At 34.4% G+C, this 26,208-nt stretch overlaps 1 protein-coding gene across 1 annotated transcript; it reads left to right on the forward strand.

Moving 5' to 3' along the window:
• Positions 1-3,145: 3,145 nt before the first annotated feature.
• Positions 3,146-24,986, forward strand: LOC149549324 (NADH-ubiquinone oxidoreductase-like protein). Its single transcript, XM_089792778.1, has 2 exons — positions 3,146-3,512; positions 24,585-24,986. The coding sequence occupies exons 1-2, from the start codon at positions 3,200-3,202 to the stop codon at positions 24,770-24,772; spliced, it is 501 nt and encodes a 166-aa protein (XP_089648904.1). The 5' UTR covers positions 3,146-3,199; the 3' UTR covers positions 24,773-24,986.
• Positions 24,987-26,208: the final 1,222 nt, after the last annotated feature.

A 26,208-nucleotide genomic window follows, 5' to 3' on the forward strand; every position in this document is an offset into this window, starting at 1 on the left:
GACTTTGTAGATCGAGGTGCTTTGGTTAGCCATGGCAAATCCTCACATCAAGGGACAATCAAATGACACTACATAATTTGTTCTCATAATAATAAATTAAAAACATGTGTTAGGAAGATCAAGGTAAGTAACCTAGTAGTTGTGTGATAAAGATTACCAATTTGGATATTGATCAACTATTTCAAGTCCCTAAATAAATCAACCTCAACACAAACATATTCTCAAGGGAAAAGTTTGATCAAAATAATTTGACTTTGCACAATTATTGTTTCCTATAGAGGAGGAAACATGATGCAAAAATTACCAACAAGACAAAAAAGATGTGTGAGTTCAAGCCATAGAGACATACAATTTCTCATCATTAGAGGTTGTGAAGTCTCATGTCCGAGGTTGAAACATTGGCAAAAATGAGTGAAAGACCATGCTTTAGGATAGCCTCAAAATGATTGTCCTAAGATTAACAAAAGTTTAAAAATCCCTTCTGCAAGGTTTTGAATAAAATCAAGTTGAATCCTGCACAAGGCCTTATGTTTATTCACACATTGTTGGAGTATGCTCTCAAGGGGATTTCTTTGCACAAAATGCTCTCGAGCCACCAAAACATCAACACCACCATGTTCTAGAATGCATATGATTAAAATGGCCATACAAGTAAAATATTCTAACTACTTACATGCATTGTCAAATTCAATAATGGATAAAATTGCATTTTCTAGAGTTTTAGAATGTATACTAATGGAATACCTTTAAAACAAATTTCTTGAGAGGCTCAGAGAAGTTATTTTGATAGAGCCACCAAACCATCAACACCATCATGAAATGTTAGGTTAAAGTGTTTAAAATCATATAAAAAAGATTATAATAGATAGAAAAGATAGAATACTTACTATAAAGAAAACTAATTAAAAAAAAAAGCCTATCATACTTTAAAACAACAAAACCAAACCATAACATAACAAGAGACACAATGCGTCATAGTTCCTGCCTAATGCATAATGATTGTAGAGGTGTAGATGAATGAGGAAAAGGTTAAATAGTTCTAAATTAACATTGTGAATGCATTAATTTTTGCCTAGAAATGCACTTGTGATTTGATAGGATGGCTCATATTTTGTTGTTAAATTCTCGTCCTAGAAATGCACTTGTGATCTAATAGGATGACTCATATTTTGTTGTTAAGTTCTCATTTTATAGTATTATATCTTTGGGCATTTAAGCCCAAGAATAAGAGGCCAAAGTCCCCAATATGGCAATAAGTACTTAATATCATATTACGATCAATACATATGCTTTAGACAAATTTGCACCTTCTACATTGACAACTTAAAATATGTGCAATGAGGAAAGATATCCATACCAATATTTGAATTATAGAACTTGAAGAAGTGATGAAGCATTTGGAGTATCACATTATATGTTTAAGCATGTTATGCATGCTACTAGAGAACCATAAGTAGTTGGAAAAATTCCCCCAACTATGTATTATTCTCATCTTGATTATCAAATGGAAGTCACACTATTTTTAATCATTAGATAGAGATAAATAACAATATAGAACAATAACAACATAGACATATATGCAGAGGAAAAAAGGATAGATAATATAGAGGAGGAAGGTGAAGAGAGATAAAATAGTAAGATAGAGTGATACCAACATAAGTTGTGCGTGTGTGTGAGAGAGAGAATTAAATATAATTTTTTTTTTTAATAAAACAAATAGTTAAAATAAAATCATGGTTATAATAAAAAATTAAAATATATTATATTTTAATTAATGAAACTAAGAATTTAATTTTTATATTAAAACTCACATTTGTATAAAGAAAAATAAAATGTATTGAAATATAAAAATATTTTATAAGTAAAACTAACTGTTTAATTTTACACAATTAGAGAAGGTTCACTATTTAATGTTTTGTATTTTCAAAATTTTCATAAAATTAAGTAATTTTCAATTATGAAATAATATCTATATAATTTAATATGTACATTTGTAAATAATAAATAGATGTAATACAGATGTTGACAAATAAATATGATGTAATAAATAAGAAATAGAATATAACAATTTCATTTTTATACATAGTTTATAAAAACTTAATAATAATTTATATATCTTTTAGAATCGAATTTTTTTTTTTTTGTGGTTATTTTCTTTAGTATATTTTTTTGATGTAAAATATAATTATTAATTTAATATTAAAAAATATATATATTTAAGTTTTAAATATTTAAACTAAATGATAAATTGTTTAAATAAAAAATATTACTAATAATAAATGATATAATTTATAATTTTTTTAATAGGTAAACGATTTAAGCCTAGGTTATTTATTATTATTATTAATATTAATTATTATCATTAAGCGCAGGTAGATTCAAATCCAAGACCTCTCCGATGAGAAGCTTACAATTTACCAATGCATTGTAGGCTCTTGCCTGATATAATTTATAAATTGTAACACTTATCAATTATACATATTACAAACACTATTATAAAATATAATTAGAAAATAATATTGTTTAATTTATTTCTATAAAAGTAAAATAATAGTAATAATTTAACTACTTTTATTAAAAATCAAAGTTTAGAAAAAAAAAAGAAATTAAAAAACAAAGATATAACATATTGAAATTATATTGCTATTGAGAATTAATATAGATTAGACATATTGTGTGAGGTGGAAGATAAAATGATTGGAAAAAAATAAAAATCTTATCAACTTGTCATAAATGTGGAAAAGATAAAGTTGTAATTAATGCATATATTAATGGTTAGAAAATATTTGTATTTTTGTTGTAGAAAATTAATTTTCTCCTCCACTAAAAATAGTATGGACCAATAGAATGAATCAAAAATACTATTTATACAATAATGAAAAATTAAAAAAAGATATAAACATTTGAAATTTCATATAATCTTTTAAATTCTTTGATTTGATTGGTTTCCTTAACAATCAAAACACATGCCTCATGGTTATCTATTTATGCTAATATTAGCTTGTGGGCAAAAAAAATTCCAAATCAATTCAAAGGTCCACCAATCATTTATTTATAAAAAAAAAAAAAAAAAAAAAAGAAGTCGCAATAGTCCGAAAACACATGGTGAAAAATATTATAGAAGTTCAACCAACCAAACAAGGAGGGGGGCTATTTCACAACAGGAGGGTGCTTCTGAGGTTACAGACACAGAAGGAAGATGTTCATAAGAAGATTTACAGGGCCGTTGCTGGCCAAGGTAAAGGAAAGCACAGGTATTGTAGGTCTAGAGGTAGTCCCCAACGCAAGAGAAGTCCTCATTTCTCTGTACCATAAGACCCTCAAGGAAATTGAAATAATTCCACCAAATGTGCCCTACCGAAAGAATGTGGAAGTCTTTACCAATCATCGCTTGAAGGTATGCCAGGAGGAACAAGACTGGGAAGCCATCGAGAAACGGATCGCGTGTGGCCAGGTCGAAGAGCTCATCGACGATGCCAACAACGAGCTCACCCTGATTCCCAAAATGGCAGGTACACTTTTCGTAGCCCTCCTTTTGAATGTCATACACATATTTCAACTCTCCACATTATGGTATCTTCAATCTGCACATTAAGGATGCCTTGAACCCATTTGCGTTTTTGCCTCCCCGCACTTCAGTTTAAAGTGATTCGCTTGGCTGGGATCTTAGTGAGTAACGTGTTTGAGCCGCCCTCCACGTGGTTGCTTCAAATCAGAAATTAGGGACGCTTTATTCCCTTTTTAAAGATTTTTGTTTTCTCAAAATTCAAGCAAACTCTTAATTGATTTTTGCGGCCCTTTGGCATCGAGAGCACAGGTTACTGACGTCTTTCGGCTAATTGCCGAGGCCTGAGGGAGTGTCCGTTATGCAAAATTTCCCCAGGAGCTCATCCTTATTGTAGTGGGTCGTTGTATTGGAAGAATTAATATCTGCAGGTCTCTTTTCGACGCCTGCATGGTACTCCACTGTATATAGTGTTACTTCAACGTTGTAAGAGGTTGATTGTGAATTTCATGGATTATCAATTGCCATGGTCTGTAAAACAACCTTTGACTTTACATTCTATTATAATAACTGGGCTGTTCTTTGGCTCGTTTCGTTGACACAACTTTTAGGTTTGATATCGATGTCCTGGACTATTGATTTGTGTGATTGTGTCGGGACTTTTGGTGGGGGTTAACTGGCGAGCTTTAGGTTATCCCATGGGTTGGTCACAAGGTTTGAATCCACGATTACAAATTTTGAAAAATATATAATTATATAACGTAAATGCAAGGAAATTACTTTCAAGCGTATTGAAGGCTGAATTCTTCGAGTGTCAAATTGGTATTGGAGTTACATTTGGTTGGATTCAATATTTACCTTTACCCTATAAAAAATTTAAAACAACCAGAGTCCCAAAAGGGAGAAACTTAGGGTCTGAACATTGGGTTATGTTAACGAAGCATTAATGTAAAGGTTGATTTTGATGTTATGTGATTTTGAGCTTTCAAACTTTTTAGGGACCTTCAGTGCAGGTGTGTTGGAAGCTTTGTTTTATTCGAATTTGGTCATGAGGTTTAAACACTAGAACAGTAGAGCAAGCATAAAGACATTTCCTTGCAAGCTTCAACAAACAAGGTCTTGTTTTGTATTGGTATTTCCTTTTGATTCGATGATGATTGTTGGAAACTTTACTTGTACCTTTCATTAACTACTATACGGTTTTGATGGGAGAAATCCAAAAACTATTCTTAGGGTTTTTTGATCATGATATCGCGTGGAGGTAAATATCAAATGGATTTCCTTTTTTGTTACTATTTTTGGGCTCTAAATGTAGGTCGATCGGTAATGTTCAGTTCATTCATTAATTTACTTACAAGGACAGAATTTGGTGTGTAAAATTTGAGCAATATCCGAGGCAAATGAAAATAATTCTCTTTACAGGTTTCCACAAAGAAGTATGTGCCGAATTGAACTTTTATTTCTCTCATTGTCCGCTTTCACAAATGAAGAGATCTTACTTCAGGTTGGCATTTGGCTTGACTGTGATATACGAAGGTTTGAAACAAGCTTGCACCAAGTCAGGCTAGATAAAAGTGGCAAATTACTAATGGAGGAACATTGATCTGCTTAGCACCCTGATCACACATAGAACATCAATAACATAAAAACAGGTTTAGAACTCTTCTTATTACATTTAAATGTAAACAGTTGCATCACATTGGCCCAGTGTGTACATAGAGTATTCACAGAAATGAACAGCAATAGGGCTAATTGGAATGTCCTTGCTCTAGGCAAACTGAATATATTGCTTCAGCTTACAGGCAAATAGATACTGTTGAAGACCCTCATGGCAGGGCATCTCTGAAGAGATTTATATTCGGATCTGAGCTCAGAATAATTCTGCAACTCTGGTAATGATGAATATCTTCTTACAACAATAACAATTGCGGAGAGTTACAGGCATGAGAAGAAACTTAAGTGCTAATCAAATGATTCAAGAGCTGCAGGAAAAGCTGAGAAAGTCCATAGCTGTGAGAAGAGAACTTGAAAGCCAATCTGTCAGGATGTGTGAAGATTTCAAAGGAAAGCGAGTTGCAGAAGAAGCTAGGGAATCTACTGAAAAGAAAATTGAGCCTAGAGTTCATAGAAAAAGGCACAAACCGATGCAACTTCTTATAGAAGAAGAAGAAGAGAATTTTGGAGAAGAAGAAGAAGTTCCTACATTGGTAGATATTACTAAGTTGAAGACCAAGGAATTATTTGAGTATTCAGACAAGGTGAAGATGAAAGTGCCATAAGAATAAGGCAAGACTTGAGAAGAAGAAGGCTAGAGTCCTAAGGCAAGCCATAAATATTTTAGCAGAATTAGCCCCTGATATGCCCTACAACGAGGAAGATTTAGTAATAGATCAGTTAGATACATTGATCAAAGCAATTTCTGATCAAGGTCCAGATTTGCAGACAGCAACCATGAACATTGTTGAGGAGAGTGTGGCGAAGAAAATGGTAAGCAAACTGATGGAGAAAGATCTTTCAGATCTGGAGAAGCTAAATGACTTGGTAAAAGACATCAAAACAAAGCTGAATGAAGCAGAACAATTGTTCACCAAAGTATCAGACTATTCAAAGATTATCAAGGATCTGGAACAACAGAAAGTTGAAGTACAAAAGGAGTTGGAGAACACAAGCAGTCAGCTTGATCCAGTTTCAAGCTCAATTACATTATACAGTGGAGAAGTCAAGAAGATTTTACAGAAGGTGAGACAGGTACAAGAAGATCAAGACAACAGAGTAATGGATTTACTATCCTATCTCTCCCCTACCTTGGAGGTCATGCGAAAAAACTTGAAGAAGGTAGAAGCAGTGCTTACATTACCAGATACTGAGTCAATAGACAGTTTGGATGAGTCAGCAACAAAATTGCACGAGTAAATTATTTTTCTAAGTCATGTACAAAAGACATGAGAGATATCTATGGAAGCAGCAAAGGTAAACTATAAGGTAATCTTTGACATGTGTAGATGTCTCACAAACTGTTAAGCATTACACCTTTGGCATTGTTGTCAAAGGGGGAGAATAAGAAGTGAAAAGGAATAAAGAGAAGAAAAGCTCATAGACATAGGGAGAAAGAGCCAAGGGGGAGTATATCAGAAAGATTGTTTGGATTAAGGTGATTTGCCATCAATGGCAAAGGGGGAGATTGTTGGCATTATGATGGAAGATTGGTGTAAAGCATAATGAAGATGAATGGTTGTATCTGATTGCAACTATGATAGTAACTATTGTAGTGAAGTCGGGACAAGCACATGATTGGTGAATGTATAATGATCAGTGAATAAGATTATAATTGGTGGCTACGACAGAGCTGTTGACAGTATATAGGGCACCTTCACTATGGTCGAGGTAGAAGAGGAATCAAGAGATGTGATCATGAGTGTAGAATCTAAGTGATTATCCCATTGCACATTTATGACGACAACCTAATTGGTTGACTAGTGTAAATAGTTTGAATTATTTCAGATGTAAGAAGATTCAAAAGATTATTGGAGAACACTTGAGAGGAAAGTTAGAAGATTCAAGATCATTGAAAGGTACAGTATGTGTGATCCAATTGGATAATGTGAAAATCAATAGTGAAGGTTACAAGATGTTGAGTTGCATCAGTTGGTTTGTTGGATTAGTATAAGGCAGAATTAAACTGGTGCATTGGGAAAGGTAATACGTGTTGACTATACCAAGTAATCATAGGGAAATCCAATTGAAGGCCGACGCAGTTATGATAAATCATATTGAGATATCAAGATATATGAAATTCTTGAGGAGATTGAGCCTGAAGCTTAACGTTTGGACGGATGTTCAGTATTGAGAGGCAAAAGATGTGCCAAACCAAACAGTTCTTGTAGAAGGTTTTTGCAATAAGGAAATATGATAGTGAATTGTGAAGATCAATGAAGTGTAGGAAGTTTGCGATCAAGGTACAAAACAAAAAAGAGCAAAGAACAGTTGCAAAAGCGTAGAACTTATTGGATTTGACAGGCAAGGAGTGCCATATCTAGATCAGTGATTTAGTTGTTTCCTGACAGTCAGAACAGACAAATTCCTGAATCGGGTGAACTCTAACAAGTTCTAGTAGTAAATGCCTTAATCGAGTAAGCTCTTAAAAGAGTAGTTGAAATCCTTTAACAAGGTAGATCCTAACAGATCTGTTTGTACTTCTAACAAAGTACAAATTACTCCTAACATGGTGAACCCTTAGAAAGGGTAATTGTATCCTCCTAATAGGGCAACTCATTTTTTTGCAGTAGTGAGCTTATGGGTATCATCCCTGCTGTGGTTTTCATCCTGTAACAAGGGTTCCACGATACCTTAATCATTGTGTTATGTCTGATGATTGTGTGGTGGTTTACTGTTGTTATCTCTTACTTGTTAGCTCATTTATATGCTTTACTATTTGGAGGTTAATATTTCAAGCTAGCAGATTGGTAGTTAAAGTTTTTAATTACCTGTTTGTACTGATTCACCCCCACTCCCTCCATCCCTATCCGAGTACTTAGGAATCCTAATATAACTTTTCTCTGATAGAGAAAAGAACTCATTAATCATATGCAGAGAATCACTGAAGCTGAGACTCTTTCTCAGCAAGAGCATCATTCTCCATGATACCAAACTTATCCTTGAAGTAATAGAATTTGACTCTTGGAAGTGGCTTGGTGAGAATGTCTGAAGTGTGCTCCTATGTAGAAGTGTACTTGAGCTCAATTGCTATCCTTTGAACCGATATTTAACTTACACATGTTTCATTCTATTATGAAAAATTTCATTAACCAAAAACTGCACACAACCTTGGTTGTGATGCAAAGTTAAGTTACTGTAGGTTCCAGAGGCCTGCCCAAACAAACTTGTAAGCAAATTTTGAAGCCACACGGCTTCTCTTGCAGTCACACTTGCTGCAACATTTTTTTGCATCAGCTGTACTTAGTGCAACACAAGATTTTTTCCTGCTAGACCAGGAAATTATAGTTGAACCTAAGGTGAAACAACATCCTGAAGTGCTCTTCCTGTCATGGACACACCTTGCCCAATCTGAATCAGAGTACCCTTGCAAGTCCATCTCTACACATGAAGAATATTTTAAACCATATCTCAATATACCACAAACATATCTCAATATGTCTTTGGCTGTGACAAGGTGAGTTTGCCTTGGTTCACACATGAACTGACTCAAGGTATTACTTGTATAACATCAATCAGGCCTTTTGTTAACCAAATACATAAGGAACCAATTAATTGCTTGTACATAGTAGGATTAGGTATATCTGAAGTAGCTGCATCCTCATGTAACCTTTTCAGATTTGCTTCCATTGGAGTTCCTGCAGATGTACACTCTAAAATGCCAAATCTCTTTAAAATATCAATTGTGTATGTTGAAGATGAAAGCTTTGGTCAGATTAATGACAATCAATAGCATGCTATATATATCGGTATGCATACTCACACACACACACACAGAGTTATATTACTTGGATTAATATCGATCTTATTGAAATTGATTATCCTTTATATCAGATCCTAGCATCTCATGAATTCAAGTATATTATCAATCTGCACTCGCAGATGCTATCTCTGAAATTGTTATTTTATGTTCTTCACACTTTGATTGAGCAATGATCAAATGTTTGACTAGATGAAATCAGATCAAGATTTGATTATTCTACATTTCATATTGGCAATATGATATATATTGGTTGAGTGCAAACAAATGCTAATCCCGATTAGTAATTGTGCCTTTTGTTTGGTAAACAAATAGTCTCAAATGAAGAGGCATGTCATGAACGGACATGCCTCCACTTGGTGGAGACACGTCCATTCATGGGCATGACTCCATTAAATATATATACTCAAACTGATTGGCCAAGAAGAGCATCAAAATCAATTAATGCTCTGCCCTTTGGAGTTCGGTGTCTGCTTATATCAGATTCAAATTAACATTCAGTATTTATCAATATTGAATTGTTACTTGCATATACATTTCACAAAGACTAAATTTTGATTACATCCTTCAAAATAGAAATCAGAGATTAGCAAATCATATTCTAAAAATTGAAAAGACTAGATAGACCAAATCTGTAAGAAATTTAATTATATTTAACATGGATTTGTGATATTAGATTACTCAAATTCTTTCTTGAAATTGCAATCACATTTCATTCTTCATAATGTTAACTGTAATTAGATTTGAGGATCGTCTTTAAGGTGCAAACAACTTTAAATCATAGAAATTCAGAATGATGATGAACTGAAAAAAGAAGTTAGATTCATTTGTGAAAGAAAAAAGATAGAACCAGAGAATGATCTAGAGGAAACTCAATGGATTGAGAATTATGAAAAAGCTGTGAAATTTATAGTAGATGCAGTTAGGGACTGTATAGTACCTATAAAACTCAATGGATTGAGAATAATTAGAAAGCTGTAAAACTTATAGCAGATGTAGTTAGGGACTGTATAGTACCTATATTGGAAAAGCACGAGACTGCATACCTTATGTCTAAATCCCTTGAAAGCACTTTTGAAATAAACAACACCAGCAAGACCCTTGCTCTAAAGAGGCAACTCAATCATGTACAAATGAACAAGGGAGAATCCATTAATGCATATTTCATGAGAATCATTGAAGGGTCCATTTGGTTCGTGGAATTGTAGAAATCGAGATTTCTATGAATCTCGAATTAGCCAAATCAAGAATTTGCAAATCTTGAAAATGATTTTTGGGATTTGAGTTGAACCGTGTGGTTTCCTCAGAAGATGAGTGGGAAGATACATATTTATGCGTTTGGTTCCTCAAATTAGAATTGGAATTAGATTCTAGGTAAAGAAAATCTAATTGTGTAGCGATTTGACTTTTGCTATAGTCGATAAAGATAGTTCGAATTCAATTCTAATTCAACATTGTTCACAATGTTAATTATTGTGGATCTCTGATAGATAAAACAATTACAAAATAAATGCTTGCAGAGAATATCTTACTTGAACAATGCAGAATGTATTTACTTTTCTTTTGGCAGCGATCACAGTATTATCTTCCTTCTTCAAACTGTAACTGTAACAACTGAAGTGCTGTATAACTGATGAAATAATAATAACAACAGTGAGCAATGTTTATACAATATTATTTATTGACTGCAGGTACTTTGAATGCCGTGGATTTATTGCTTTCCCTGCGGCAGAGTGGTCATATATATATATATATATGTGAGTAGAGGTCATGACTCCGAAGAGTCATGTCTCTACGTGGCCCAAGGGCCACGTAGAGATGTGCCTCTTCGGAGGCATGTTCATTTACAACGATAACAAACAACCTTAATATATATGTGCCCGATAACAACAATATAACATGGCACGATAATGAGTTGTCTCCCAATAATAAAGGAGCCCGATCATAATGAAGGCTGCTGATAATCAATGAAACTTGATCACAGTATTGCCGATAATCCATATAATATTACAAGGATGTAGGCATATATATATATATGTATATGTATATTAATATATATACATATATATATGCTTATATCCATGTGATTTATGGAATCAGCAGTAATTTTCAGTATATCAAGTAATCCATGTTTTGCTTCTTCTGACGCTAAACATTAACACACAACTGCGGATTTTTCTTAAAGGCTAACCTGGGCTATTCTAAATGACACCTGCTTCTCAGCTCAAAGCAAGAATTCATACTAGTGTTCTCCAAACGTGGAGTGTGAAAATAGAATTATGGAATTTTTCAATGTACGATATTTTTTAGTATTATGGTTGGAAATGCTTTTTGACAGGAATGAGAAATTTAGAAGCATAGACAAGACATGGAAAATGTTTGACCAAAGATGAAGCCGCTGTCTAAAACCTCTACTTCATCCTCTTGGCACAGTGGTGACAGTCACGTAACAGTTTTTCATTTTGATACAGATAAGACTCTGCGGTATATTAAGAACATAAAATACAGTGCTGATATCATTTGAACAGTAGATGAGAATCATGCAAAACAATCTCCTTATATTTCCTTTTAATGTGATCAAACAAAGCATACTACTCTTGCAAGACAAAAAGCCTCTGACGTGCCAATTGACGGACATTACAGGGAATACACGGTAGCTTGGAAAAGAACCTATGCCTTCATGTGAGGGTTTCTACGATTCTGCTACTTAGTGACAGAATCCAAAAAAAGTCCAATGTCATTTTGAGCAACTCCACAAAAGTTAAAACCAGGTTTTAATTATCAATCTCTGGTCAGGAGAGGGAAGATTGGTAATTTGATTTTTAGGTAAAATTAGAAGTTTGAAATTCTAATTCCATTTTGCCTTAACGTAAAAGTTTTCATATCAAGATTTTGCAAATATCAATTCCAGTCGTCTTCCACGAACCAAATGGATCGTAAGAGATCAACTATTGATATCAAATTGATAGCAAGGAATTTACCTTGATAGCTCTAGGTGGCCTACCAAAGTCATGGGAGTCATTTGTTCAAGGATTGAGTGCTAGATCAAAACTCCCTAAATTTGATAGGCTAAGAACAAATTGCTTACAAGAAGAAGCTAGACTGACGACAAAAGAAAACAAACAGAAACCTATAAATGATGATATTCAAGTATTAAACACAAATTCTCATAAGAAAGGTAAGAAGATGTACTTCAAATGAAAGAAAAATTCTTATGGAAAGGGATCATCCAAGAAGAGGAAATATATTTCCCAAATACAATGCTTTAGATGTGATCAGTATGGACATTATGCAATCAAGTGCCCTAATAGAACAAAACAACAAACATCCTTCGCTAAAGTTGGAAAGACAAATATGGAACATAATTCTAAGAAATTTGTCTTCTGCTCACATTATCAAGCCAAGTATCAAACAAACTCAACACCTGGGTGATTGATAGTGGTTCATCAAGACACATCACTCGATTTAGGAAACACAGAGAAACTAAGATAGAAGAAACAAACAAAGAAGTAACTATTGGGGATGATTTTGCACATCCAGTAAAGGGGTTGGAACTTGTACCATAAAATTAAAGTTTGACATCTCTCTACAACCCACTGGAGTATTGTTTGTACCTAGAATGAAGAGGAATCTAATATCCATTTTTGTTCTTGAAGACAATGGATATAGGGTTATCTTTATGGATGGAAAAGTTCTGTCATGGTTAAAGAAATCCACCATAAAGAAAGCACAAACATTAATCAAGCCCTTATTCTTGAGACTTTTAACTCAAATGAAATCTAACATCAAAGACTAGGACATATCCATTTCCGTGCCTTGACTTCAGTAGAAAAATTGGTTATAGGAATGCCCAAACTAAAACAAATGCATGAAGGAGAATGCGAGGGGTGTGCCCTAGGGAAAAATACAAAGGGGTCTTTACAAAATATTTTGAGTAGAATAAAAAATGTATAAGAATTAGTCCACTTTTACTTATGTGGACCCATGTCAGTACTCTTATATTATGTAATATTTGTAGATGACTTTTACAAAAAGACTTGGATACATTTTCTTGAGTGTAAAGAGTTAGAGGAAATCCTTTAAGGGTTTAAGGAATGCAAAGCTATTGCAGAAAACCTTTCCGGGAAGAAAATTAAAGTATTAAGAACAGACAATGGAAAGAAATACATCTCATAAACTTTTAAGGAATTTTGTGTAAATGCTGGGATTAAGAGGGAGTTTACTGTACCCTATAATCCACAACAAAATAGTGTTGCTAAGAGGAAAAATAGAACTATTGTCGAAGTTGCTAGAGCAATGATGTACAACCAAAACATAGAAACTTCGTTTTGGGCAGAAGCCTCTAGGACAACTGCCTACATTCAAAATAGATGTCTTGAAAAAACATTTATTGGAGTAAACCTAATATAAGTCACTTATCGGCGGCTACTACTATAGTTCCCACTTTTTTCCAGGATCTTTGGTTGCACTGTCTACATTCACTTGCTTAAAGAAAAGAGGTCTAAATCATAGCCTATGGGAAAGAAAGGGATATTTGTAGGCTATAGTGAAACCTCAAAAGTGTATTGAATATATATACTTGGACAAAGACAAATAGAACTAAGTAGAGATGTTATCGTTGAGGAAGATACCGCTTTCAAAAGATTAAAGAGTTCTAATGAGATAGAAATTCAAGATTTTACTAAAGACATGGAGGAGGATCTCGCTCCTAAGATTCAGAGGGAGTATCTTGAAGAAACCATAAATGAAAACCAAACTACTCCAAAAGAGAATCGTAATATCAACAACAAAAAGAGACCACTTTGGGCTAGAAAGATGGTTGAAAAAGTTGAGAATCATGCAACACCCAAAGGAACCTTTAGAGATAGTTAGAGACCCAACAAATTCTCAAGCTATGTTGCCTTAATGAGTGAGATCATTAGTTCAGAATCAATTAGTGTTACAGAAGCTCTCAAGCATCAAGTATGGAAAGATGCCATGACAAAAGAGTATTGGTCCATCTTGAAAAATGAAGTATGGGATATAGTACCTAGGCCAAGAGAGAAATCTGTTGTCGCTTCCAAATGGCTCTTCAAAATTAGACATGCTGTAGATAGCAATATAGAGAAACATAAAGCACGTTTTGTTGTCAGAGGTTTCTCACAAAAGGAATGTATTGATTAAGAAGAGGTGTTTGGACCTATTGCACGATACACCTCTGTTAGAGCAGTAATAGCTATTGTAGCAGCTAAAGGTTGGAAGATCCATCAAATTGATAAGAAAACTGCATTCTTAAATGGGACCATTGAAGAAGAAGTCTATTTGGAGCAACCTAAAGGCTTTGTGATACATAATGCAGATTCACATGTATGCTGATTAAGAAGGCCCTATATGGACTTAATCAGGCCCCTAGAGCTTGGTATGAGAGGATTGATCGCTATCTCTTGGGACTAGGATTTTCAAATTAATGATAATCAATAATGTTATATATATATATATATATATATATTACTTGGATTAATATTGATCTTATTGAAATTTATCCTTTATATCAGAGCGTAGCATCTCATGAATTCAAGTATATTATCGATCTAAACTTGCAGATTCTATCTCTGAAATTGTTATTTTATGTTCATCACATTTTGATCGAGCAATGATCAAATGTTTGACTAAATGAAATCAGATCAAGGTTTGATTATTCTTCATTTTAGATCGGCGATATTATATATATTGGTTGAATGCAAACTAATGCTAATCCTGATTAGTAATCAGTCCTTTTGTTTGGTAACAAATAGTCTCAAATGAAGAGGCGTGTCATGTCTCAAATGAAGAGGCATGTCATGAATGGACATGACTCTCCATGAATTATATATACACAAATCAATCGGCCAAGAAGAGCATCTAAATCAATTAATGCTCTGCCCTTTGGAGTTTGGTGACTGTTTATGTCAGATTTAACTTAACATTCGGTATTTGTCAATTTTGAATTCTTACTTGCATACACAATTTACAAAGACTAAATTCTGATTACACCCTGCAAAATAGAAATGAGAGATTAGCAAATCATATTCTGAAAATTGAAAAGACTTAGATAGACCAAATCTGTAAGAATTTTAATCATATTTAACAGCATGTTTTCCTTGACTCAATATGATTTCATTTGGTCTTTGCCATATCTCAAGCCCAAGGAAATAGTTGAGATAAACCTAGATATTTCATTTCAAATTTAGAACCCAACTCCTTGCATTTAACAATGAAATTAACAGTACTAGAGAGAAAGAAATCATCAACATACAACATTAAGAACACTACTTTGTCATCACATACTCTGAAGTATAAATTTAGATCAACATCATTTTTAAAAGATAATGATCAATCCTCCATACCAAGTGCGAGGAGCTTGCTTAAGACCATACAAAGTATTTTCAGCCTGCATACATGTGAGTCTCTATCATGCATCACAAAACCCGCAGACTGTTCAATGTATACTTCCTCTTCAATTATGCCATTTAAGAATGCACTTTTCATATCTATTTGATGAAGTTTCCAGCCCTTAACTGCTGCAACAACTATGATGGTGGCGTGATACAGGTACAAAAGTCTCTTCATAGCCTATGCCTTTCTTTTATTATTAAGATTGTTTAGAAATCGGGTCATCCTTAAGAGCAACAATTACAACTTATTCAAGCTCCTTACAAATACAACCAATAGAAGACCAAGAGTCACAACTTAGAATTCCACAAAGATGTCCCTCTTGGGATTTGAACCAGGGTGTCGACAATGAGAACTCATTGCTTCAACCAACTAAGCTAACCCCCTTGGACTCCTATGCCTTTCTTTTCTAAAAAATCTCTAGCGATAAATTTGACCATGTATTTTTCATGCTCCAGTGAGCTGTTTAATTTTGAACAGCCATTTAGAAGAAACAATGGACTTATTTTTTTAGGTCCAGGGACAATGCACTTATTTTTTAGGTCGAGGGACAATGCTCCACTGTGCACACATCATTATTTTGATGACAGATTGATACTACTCCATCATGGTTTTCTTCCACACTCGCTAATTTCAAGCTTCTTCAACACTAGAAGGCTTAGATGCTGTAATGTGGTTCATCAAAGCTACATAATGAGCAAACTTATGAGGTTTTTACTCTGTGAAAGTACCATAAGAGGCTGCATATTATTCAGCCTCTTCCATAGTGTGTGTAGCCCATAATGGTCTTTTCCTTTTTGCTGTAGTATTTTTGGGACATGTAGAAGTATCTATATAATCAACTGGATTAACAAGGTCTTCTAAATCTGTATTCTCCCTCTGAATCTCTGAAGGTGGATCCAGATCAGCCATATATATCTATGTCTTGAGGATGCTTAAAGTCTTCTCTATCAGATTCCATGTTAGACTCTTTGGATTTCTTCCAAGCTATATCTTCATTAAAAGAAACTTCCCTGGTGATTTCAATTTGCTTTTGACCTGTAATGTCGATTCTATATGCTTTTGAAGATTCACTATAACCAACAAAGATGTCTTTCTTTCATGACGGTTCTAACTTTGTACTTTTCTCTTCTGGAATGTAAATGTAAACAGGACATTCAAAAATTCTGAAATAACTAATATCTGGTTTGATACTTGTAAAAGCTTCTTTTGGAGTCATATAGAATCTGGTGAGGACCACAATTCTAAATGCAAATTGCTGTCTTGCAAGCCACAAACCATAAAAATGTTTTCATAGCCTTCGCTACCTCAACAATTGTTCTATTCTTTCTTTCTGCTACACCATTTCGTTGAGGATTATAAGGGACATATAATTTCATTTTAATCCCAATTTCAATACATAAGATATGAAAAATACCAGAAATGTATTCTCCCCCATTATCAGACTTTAGAATCTTAATCTTCTTGTTAGATATATTTTTAAGAAATGCTTCAAATTCTTTAAAATGAGACAATGCTTCATGAGATTCTTTAGACTTAAGAAAATAAATTCAACACTTATGAGAAAAGTCATCAATGAAGGTAACATAATATCAAAAACCCCTAAGGGAAGCAACTGATAGAGGACTACATAAATCAAAATGAGTTGACTCTAGGATTTCCTTTGCTATACTTTTAATACTCTTTCCCAGAGCGTATCCTTTGTGGACACTTTCATGGTCTTGGTTCAGCTTCGGAAGACAACTACAACCTTCTCCATATAAGACAAGGTTCTGATATTTAGATGTCCAAATATTTTGTGCCATAGCTCAATTGAACTTCAAGAATCACAAGGTGAAGCTTGAATAGGATGGGCTGAAATTTTGTAAAAGCTGTCATGATAGACACGAATCTAGGACGGGCTGAATTTTTGTAAAGACTGTCATGACAAATACCAATCACATGAGCTAATTGAATGTTCATGTTCTTCCATGCAAGAGCTTTTCCATCAGTAAAAGCAACATGGTAGCCCTCGTCTTCTAACGCTGAAATATAAATCAGATTTCTCTTAATGCTAGAAACAAAAAGAACATCACTTAAGTGAAGAGGAATTCGATAATTCAGCTGGAAGGAAGTAGAACAGACACCCTTCACAGAATAACTTGCATAATTGCCAATAATAACTTGAAGAGGAGAATCCTTTTCTTTCAATTTGAAGAGGTGCTCCACTATCAATCAACTGTGTATCAATATTTGTAGGAACATTCCTGGAGATGCAGAAATAAATAAGTCCTTCAGAATTTTCACTTGACTCTTTGTGAGGAGTAGAGCTTAACATTTGTAGTTACTGCTTGAGGCTTTGGTCTAGAGGTCCAATCTCTAGCAAAGTGTCTGAATTTGTAACATCTGAAGCACTGGATTATGGAAAGACCCATCTTCATTTTTTTGGAATCATGTGCTAACTCGAAGTTATTATTTCTAAATCTTTTGAAATTTCCTTTCTTCCCTTTTCCTTTTGAAGAGTGGGTAGCATGTACATGATCATTGTCATGATGATTTTTACGTGGGTTGCCTCTAGCTTCTAGTTTGCATTCTTCCTAAATGCAATTGGCTTTCAACCTGTTAGGAAGATCATCTCTTCCATTGACACCTTGAATGAAGGATTCCCAAGAGTGGGGAAGTACATTCATGGCAAGAATGACCAAACCCTTAGCTGCAAAAGATTCTACAATTGCACTAAGCTGATCCTTTAACTTAGTAATTTTCATAAAGTAAGAGACAAATGATTCCCTCTAGCCATTTTGACATGCAAAAGTTGATGTCTCAGGGCCAGAGCTTTGCTGGTGTTATTAAATTCATACAGGTCCTTAAGATTTTGAAACATCTCTCTGACTGAACTCAACTTTGAAATGATGGGAACCAGATGATCCTTAACCGAATCAATCAGAATCTTCTTAGCCACGATCTTGTTCTTTTTCCATCAAACTTTCTTGACATCTTCAGAGGGTTCATTTGGTTTAGAATTCACATGGCCAAGAAGGTTGTTCTCTTCAACTGCAATCAAAATTCTAAACTTCCGTGAAGAGAAGTTTGAAGAACCATCTAATCTATTTTCAACTTTCAAACCATTCACCATTGTTGATAGCTGCAAACAATCAATTGAAAGTAAAGCAACTAGAACAGGGTATAACAATACTTCTGGTTCTAGATTGTTTTCTTAGACCTACTCTGATGCCATGTTAATTTGCCAATCCAGAATAACAAATTCTAGTAATTGAAAAATCATAAATGCAAAAAAATCAGAAAACACCAAGAAATTATCTTGGGAAAAGCCCTCCTCATTGAGGCAAACAATCTAGCCCACCAAAAGATAGTTCCTATATTAAATTCACCCTAAAAGTCTATTACAAAAACTCTTCTCCCTTTTATGTCTTTAGCACATAGTGATCGCTTAATGATCAGAAATAATATAGGCAACAAAGAGTTCTTTCACAATGACACAATACATTGCTATATAAAGATGGATGACTATGCTGCTAAGCCACCCAATACCGTAACTCCAAGTGTAAAGAGAATGAAACCAAGGGATGTTGTTTGTTTAACCACACACATATATGGCATATTAAATATAAGACGTCCGTTACATAGGCGAACAAACTCACTAAAATTGGAGCATCATTAAACATAAAAAAAAATACAAAGGATAAATATGAACCGACGAAGAGAACTTGACTATTACAAAACCTTAAACATTAACCAAAATAGGATGCGAAGCCAAATTGGAAGGCATCGAAGATGATAGTCAACAAAAATGGTCCCCATTACTTATTATGCTAGGTGAGCTTGATACCAAATAGACGTGGTGCCTTGCAAACATAACGTCAAGTAGCAAATAGACATGGTGCCTTGTAAACATAATGCCAAGTAGTAATGATGCCATGTAGACATGAGACCTCTAATACACGATGACATATATGCAACATACAACAACGGTAAGAGAAAACCACACAAGTCTTCAATAGAATAAGAAGCTCTTCCATATAACAAATTTGACAAGTAATAGGATCACAGAAGAACATACACCAACATCATGACAAGCACAAAGAGAGGAACCCATGATATCAAGAGGAACAAAAAACGCAAAGGTGACAACCATAGGTTGACATCTATCTTACAACTACTAGAGAATTCAACATAATTAATCCACATCTTCATTAAACCCCCTGTAATTGCAAGGGAAGAAATAATTATGCAATATGGGTCCTGGCAACAAGGGCATGTTAGGTACTCATGCACAATTACAATGCAATTCAATCTTCTACAAATAGAGAAAGGAAAAAGATCTTGTGGGCTAACTCTCTTCTCCAAAAGAGGGAAAAATGGAAAATGCTCAAAAGCAAAAGTGAAGGAAGAATGATTCATCAAGACTCCCCAAGGAAAATGTCCTTCACGCCTAATATGTAATGTCCCCAATATGGAGATTGGTAAGGGTCTAAAATGATTAATTAAACAAGAGGCCAAGGAAAATTTCCTTCATGCCTAATATGTAATTTCCCCAATATGGAGCCAAGGGATTAATAAGGATCTAAAATGATTAATTAAATAAGAGGCCAAAAGCTAAAGTCCCAACAAATATTATTTTAATTATTCATTATGCGGTCACACCTTAATCCCTATTTTTCAGTCATAGACGTGGGCTACTTGAAGTTATAATTGAATTTTATTGGTGACTTATTCTTGAATGGATTTCTAATAAATGGTAAACTTAATGCCTAACTCAAGTCACCTAAAAGTCAAGATTTATGGATGAGTTCACTGCTTTTTGGAAGGAGATTCTTTATAAAGGGGACTGAGGGCATTTAGAAGACATTCCTTATGCTATTATGTTTTATTTGTGATTTTTATCTCTTCAATGCTTATGGAATTTTTTGGCGATTCCAAGAGAGTTGCAGGACAAAAACCCTCTTAAGTAGTAGTTTGGACATAGCCCCATGTCTGCACTAATCTGTTGGTTCTATTCAGAAGGCAACATTGTTATCATCTTGGATTCACGATTTGGGACTGTTGAGGAAATCTCTTGCAGCAAGTACTAAGACTGCCATTACTACACATTCATTTCAAACGTCAACTACAAGAGTCAATCATACTGCAAAAGTTGTTTTGGGTTTGATTTATATCAGAAGTTATCAAATTCGCAGGCTTGGGTGTCATGCAGTAAAATGGGTATCCTTTGTATTCATCATTTGAAAATTAAAATATTAGTTGGAGTCTCCAATTGAGGGTCATTTACTAGTTCAATTATTTTGGTGCTCTTATTCTATGAAATAAGTTTTCAATCAATCTATGGAAAACTCATGAATAAATTGCCTTTTTAGGTTTAACTGTGATTTTTACCTGCTAGTGACAAAAATATTAAGGACATCTCAGTGGTATCAGGGTATTGTGATCATGCTAGCCTATGAGGATTTATATTGCATGTCAAAGATTTTCAGTTGCATGCCAGCTTTTTTGGTTGTGTCATCTTTTTTGGTTGCATGTCAGAAATTATGGTTGCCTTTTGCTCCTAATCCAATACATGTTTGTGTGAAGTGGTTTTGTGCAGTCTAGAGGGTATGAACCACACACATATAAATACTAGATGTCGTTCTGGAAAACAAGTGGAAGGAATTGGAAGCAACCCAATAAACGAAAAATGGAAAAATTGGAGAATGAAGTTGTTGTCACTAAAATTTCTAAGTGGTACAACAATATCAAAAGAGGAAGGATTTTCTAACATTTCAGGAATATCAAAATTTGTCACAGTTGGCTATTCCAATGAATGCGGAGGTTATCATAATGTTTGATGAATATTTGAGTGAGTTTGAGAAGGTCAAGGCTACTAAATCTTTTGATATATATTACCGAAGAAAAAGAAAAGAAGAAACGAATTTTGAATTAGAATCTCAATCAGAGTCAAAAGAAGTGCAAGTTCAAGAGGGATTTGATCCTAAGCATGATGACTCATTTATTAAAAAGCAGTCAAAAATTGAATTAAATAAAAAGAGTAAGGAGCTGCAGCCAAGAGAAACATTCTTGAAAGGAAAAAACTTAGAAGTCTCTATTGAAGAAAGGACGGAGAAGAAAGAGAAAGCTTTTTTTTTTGTTGGATCGGTAATATTTCTTCGGAGACGATCGCGGTGTCTGATCCCACTGGTAGGGCTTGTTGTTTGTATGCTCAGGCTTTTTCTCTTCTGTGTTTGATTGGCATATCAATCCTCCATCTCTCACCTTTCCAATTCTCCCTCGATGCCCCCGCTCACCTCCCCCCTCTTGACAGGAGTTGAATGAGCATGTTAGGACTGACATTTACAGACAATACATCATCACGACTTGGAGTAACCCTTCATAGGGTCTTCGACCGAGGATGGCCTCTACGCAGAGCACTTCATAACTATATTTGAGATGGGATTATTGAGTGCCTGTGGTACCTAACTCGTCGTTGGACACATGCCCTCTGCATCAATAGAACAATATTGATTATTCTATTTCCCTAGCTTCCATAGGGACCAATACAACTCTATGGCACAATCGACCTGGGCACATGAGTGAGAAGGGATTAAAGCTTCTTTATTTGAAGAATTTATTGCCAGGTCTGAAACAAGTTGATTTGGACTTTTGTGAATATTGTGTTTATGGAAAACAAAACAAAGTCAGATTTCTTAAGAGTTTGGAAGGAAAGGAAGAATGAAAGGTTAGTGCTTGTTCATTCAAATGTATGTGGACTAGCTCAGGTATCATCTCTTGGTTACTGTTATTATTATGTTACTTTTATTAATAATGCAACTAGTAAAACTAGGGATTATTTAATTCTTAGAAAGTCTGATGTATTTGAAATATATAAGAAATGGAAAGCTTTGGTTGATAATGAGACAAAAAAATGAGTTGAAGTGACTCAAATCAGATAACGGAGGTGAATAATGCAGCAAAGAGTTTGACAGTTATTGTTTATACCATGGGATTCGTAGTCAACATACAGTTCCTAGAAGCCCACAAGACAATGGTGTGTCGGAAAGGATGACTGGAACAATCATGGAGCGTGCAAGCAGCATGAGATTGCTCTTACAATTCTGGGAGATGCTGTAGATGCTGTAGATGCAGATGTTTGCTTAATAAATTGAAGGCCTTAAAGTTCCTTACATAGTGGTATTCTAGAGGCGGCATGAACATGCAAAAGGGTAAACTACTCATTTTTGAAAACTTTTGGTTGTGAAACATTCGTCCATAATACTTATTGATATAGAAAATCGATTAAAGGTTGAGTTGAAATCCAAGAAGTGTACTTTCATTGAATATAGAGTTAATAATTATGATTATTGATTATGGGATTGTGAGAATCACAAAATTATTAGGAGTACATATGCCATATTTAATGAAAAAGTCATGTATAAGGATCATGTACATGGAAAGAAACAAGAAAAGTAACACACAAAATGCATGGTGCTTAATAAAATCCCCCCAAAATGTAATACCAACAGTGCCAAAAAATATCAAACCAGAACCACAACCAGTTCCTCAAACCCCGGCAAGAAGATTTTCCAGATTTTGTAGACCTATCAAACAATATAATCCTTCATTATAGTATGTATTATTGACTGATTCAGCTGAACCAAAAAGTTATGTGGAAGCAATGCAGGTTGAAACCAGAAAGAAGTGGGAGCAATGAATGAAAGAGATGGATTCCTTGATACAAACTCAAACTTGGGAGTTAGTTGAATTGCCTGAAGGTAAAAGAGCATTGCCTAACAAATGGGTTTACAAGTTAAAGGAAGAAGATGGAGGCAAGAAAAGATATAAGGCTAGACTCGTGGTAAAATATGTTGGACAGAAAAAGTTATTGATTTTGATGAAATATATCCCCTTGCTGTTAAAATGACTTAATTAATCTATTTTAAGTCTTGTGGCTACAAAGACTTGCATTTGGAACAAGTAGGTGTCAAGAAAACTTTTGTCGAGGGAGATTTGGAGGTAGATTTATATGCAATGACCACAAGGCTATGAGTTCAGAGGTAAAGAGGGTTGAGTGTGTAGGTGGAAGAAGAGCTTGTATGGGCTGAAACAAGCACCCTGACATTTGTGTATTTGAAATATGATAGTTTTATGGCTGAGCAAGGTCATAAGAGATGTCATTCTGATCATTGTGTTTATTTTAAGAGACTGGATAATGGTAGCTATATTATCCTATTATTATATGTTGATGATATGCTTATTGCTAGGTCTAATATGTAACATATAAATGACCTTAAACAAAAATCAGCATAGTTATTTGCTATGAATGTTATGGGTGTGGCAAACTAATCCTTGGTATGAGAATTACCAGAGAGAAAAAAATTGCACGTTAACATTGTTTTGAAGTGATTACATAGAGAACATGTTGAACAAATTTCAGATGCACGATGCAAAACCAGTTAGTATACCTTTACATTTTAAATTGCCCAAGGAGAAGAGCTCAACAGTTCTCAGCTTGATGTATGCTATGGTGTATACAAGGTGAGATATTGCACATGCAGCGGGAGTTGTGAGATGGCATATGAACAATCTTGGAAAAGAGCACTGGAATGTAATAAATTGGACTTTCAAGTTTTTGAGAGCTACATCAACTCAATCCTTGTGTTTTGGAGGTTCTCATTCCACTTACATGGCTATGTTGATTTAGATTTAGCAAGAGATATTGATAGCTAGAAGAGCACTACAGGGTATGTTTTTGTTGAGATTTATAGCAATGAGAAAAATCTGTACCTGAAATGGGCTAATAAATTTGTCTCAGATTTCTATGTTCTCTGTTTGTGTGATGAAGGGACTCAACTATTTATATAAATTACTTTTTCCATTAGGATTTTTTAAAGATATTCTTCCAGATTTTTATGCATGGATTTTTTTTTATTTCTGTAGATTGCAGGATGCGTTTTTGACCAATAATCAGTATCTGCACTAAATTTTAGTGAGCTGCTTAGTAGAAATCTGGTTTAAAATTTGTAACAGGTCATTTAGAAATTTGTTCTTTTTCTTGGTCTTGTCAAAAATTATATGGAGAGGGTTCAGCTTCTCAGTATTGTTAAAACTTAAACAAGAGCATAGATGAATGACATAAAGGCTACGATTAGCTTTGAATTGTTTTTTTCATGGTTAAGTATCACATCGGTTGTAAGTCATATAATCTTTTTTGTATTTAATCTGCAGAATGGAAGCCTTGGGTGGTTCCTGATGATTACAAGTGTGAGATTGTAGTGGATAACACCCCCATTCCAAAACATGTTCCTCACCATCGCAGTGGACGAGTGCCTGAAGGTTATAGTTTTTTGGCAAATAAGGCAGCATCAGATGAAACAAAGATAGCATTAGATGAAGCTAAGCCAGCGGCAGCTTGAGATTGATACAGAAGGTTATTGCATTTTTCTATCTTTGTTGATTGTCATTGTGCTTGTTTCAGATGTCGTAACAAGCACTTAGTACATCATCACTATTAACTTTCATTTAAAATTCTAAACCAATTGAAGTTTCTTGTGTATCAAGACCATTGTTAGAGAGATCAATTTTAAAAAAATGGCAACTGGTATATCACTTGCTGGGTGGCTTTATTAATACTCTGTATTTGAGTGATAAGTTTGTTAACTTTATTTTCTTCTTTGCTACCTTGGTAGTTCTGATCACTTTCCTATTTGAATGGGAATTCGTGTTTATTATGTGACGTGGTCTTGCTAGACTTTAACATTATGAGAATAGGAGACTCTGAACTTGGTAGTCTGTGATGAGCTATTCACAAAATGACTAGAAGCTCCCAAACACAGTATAGGGGGCAAATAATCTCATTCTTTATTTGGTTTTAATATGAACATCACAAGGCATTTTAGGAGAGGGTCAAAATGATCACTGAAGGACCAACAAAGGCCATATATGCCCGGATAACTCATCGCCATCATTTTTAGTTTCCTGCTACAACTTTGTTAAGAAAATCAAATGAGATTATTTACTAGAATAAAATTTATGTACTACAAAAAACATGCCTCATCAGGTGTGCAAGTCTGCTCCAGATATCTGTAGCCACAGATTACTAGTACCTAAATGATATGGATCTATGTTTTATTTTGAAGTGTCTTCTCAACACAATTACAATAATTTGAGATGTCGGTTAACACACATATGTACCATAAGACTGAATGCAGAGGTCAATTTGAACCATTTGGCATGCAATTTAGAAGAGTTGTACGCTATCGAAAAATTGAAGAGCATGTTTTGGAAAGTAATGTTTATCTCTATTTATTATCCATCAATGATTAAAGGTAATCTGGTCTGTTGTTATTGAGGTTTATGGAGCATAACCAAGGCAATTGTGTCCTTCAATCTTCTGAGAATGTGAGGAAATGAAGTGCGTGGATATTAAATTTATCTTGTGTCTTTTGTGTCTTAGGTGGAAAATTAAGCAGAGCACACTGACCTTGAAATTGCTTGTACTCGGACCTCAGAAGAAAGTTTCTTTTGCTTTGTCCTTGTCACATAATCGCAGTGTTGTTTGGATAAAAACTAGTAAATAGATTGGCTGGCATCAATTGATACTGAGGGTCCTAGTTTAGATCCAAACTTACTTATCAACTTCCTTTAGTCCATAGGGGAGTCGGCATGATTTGGTCAAGCGGTCGAGTATCCCTGTTGATGTTCTTATGCTATAGTGTGTCCTCATTTGCTAAAGTTCCCAGCTTAGTCTATCGTGTAGGGTTCAGTTCCATCACTTGGATATCTATGTGAGTAATGCTTGAGATATTTCTTCATTTGGATTATATCTAACTACTTAGGGATATTTTCAACT

Source organism: Cupressus sempervirens, chromosome 7 (genome assembly GCF_028749045.1).
Source record: "Cupressus sempervirens isolate cs-2001-9-10 chromosome 7, ASM2874904v1, whole genome shotgun sequence".
NCBI classification, from domain to species: domain Eukaryota; kingdom Viridiplantae; phylum Streptophyta; class Pinopsida; order Cupressales; family Cupressaceae; genus Cupressus; species Cupressus sempervirens.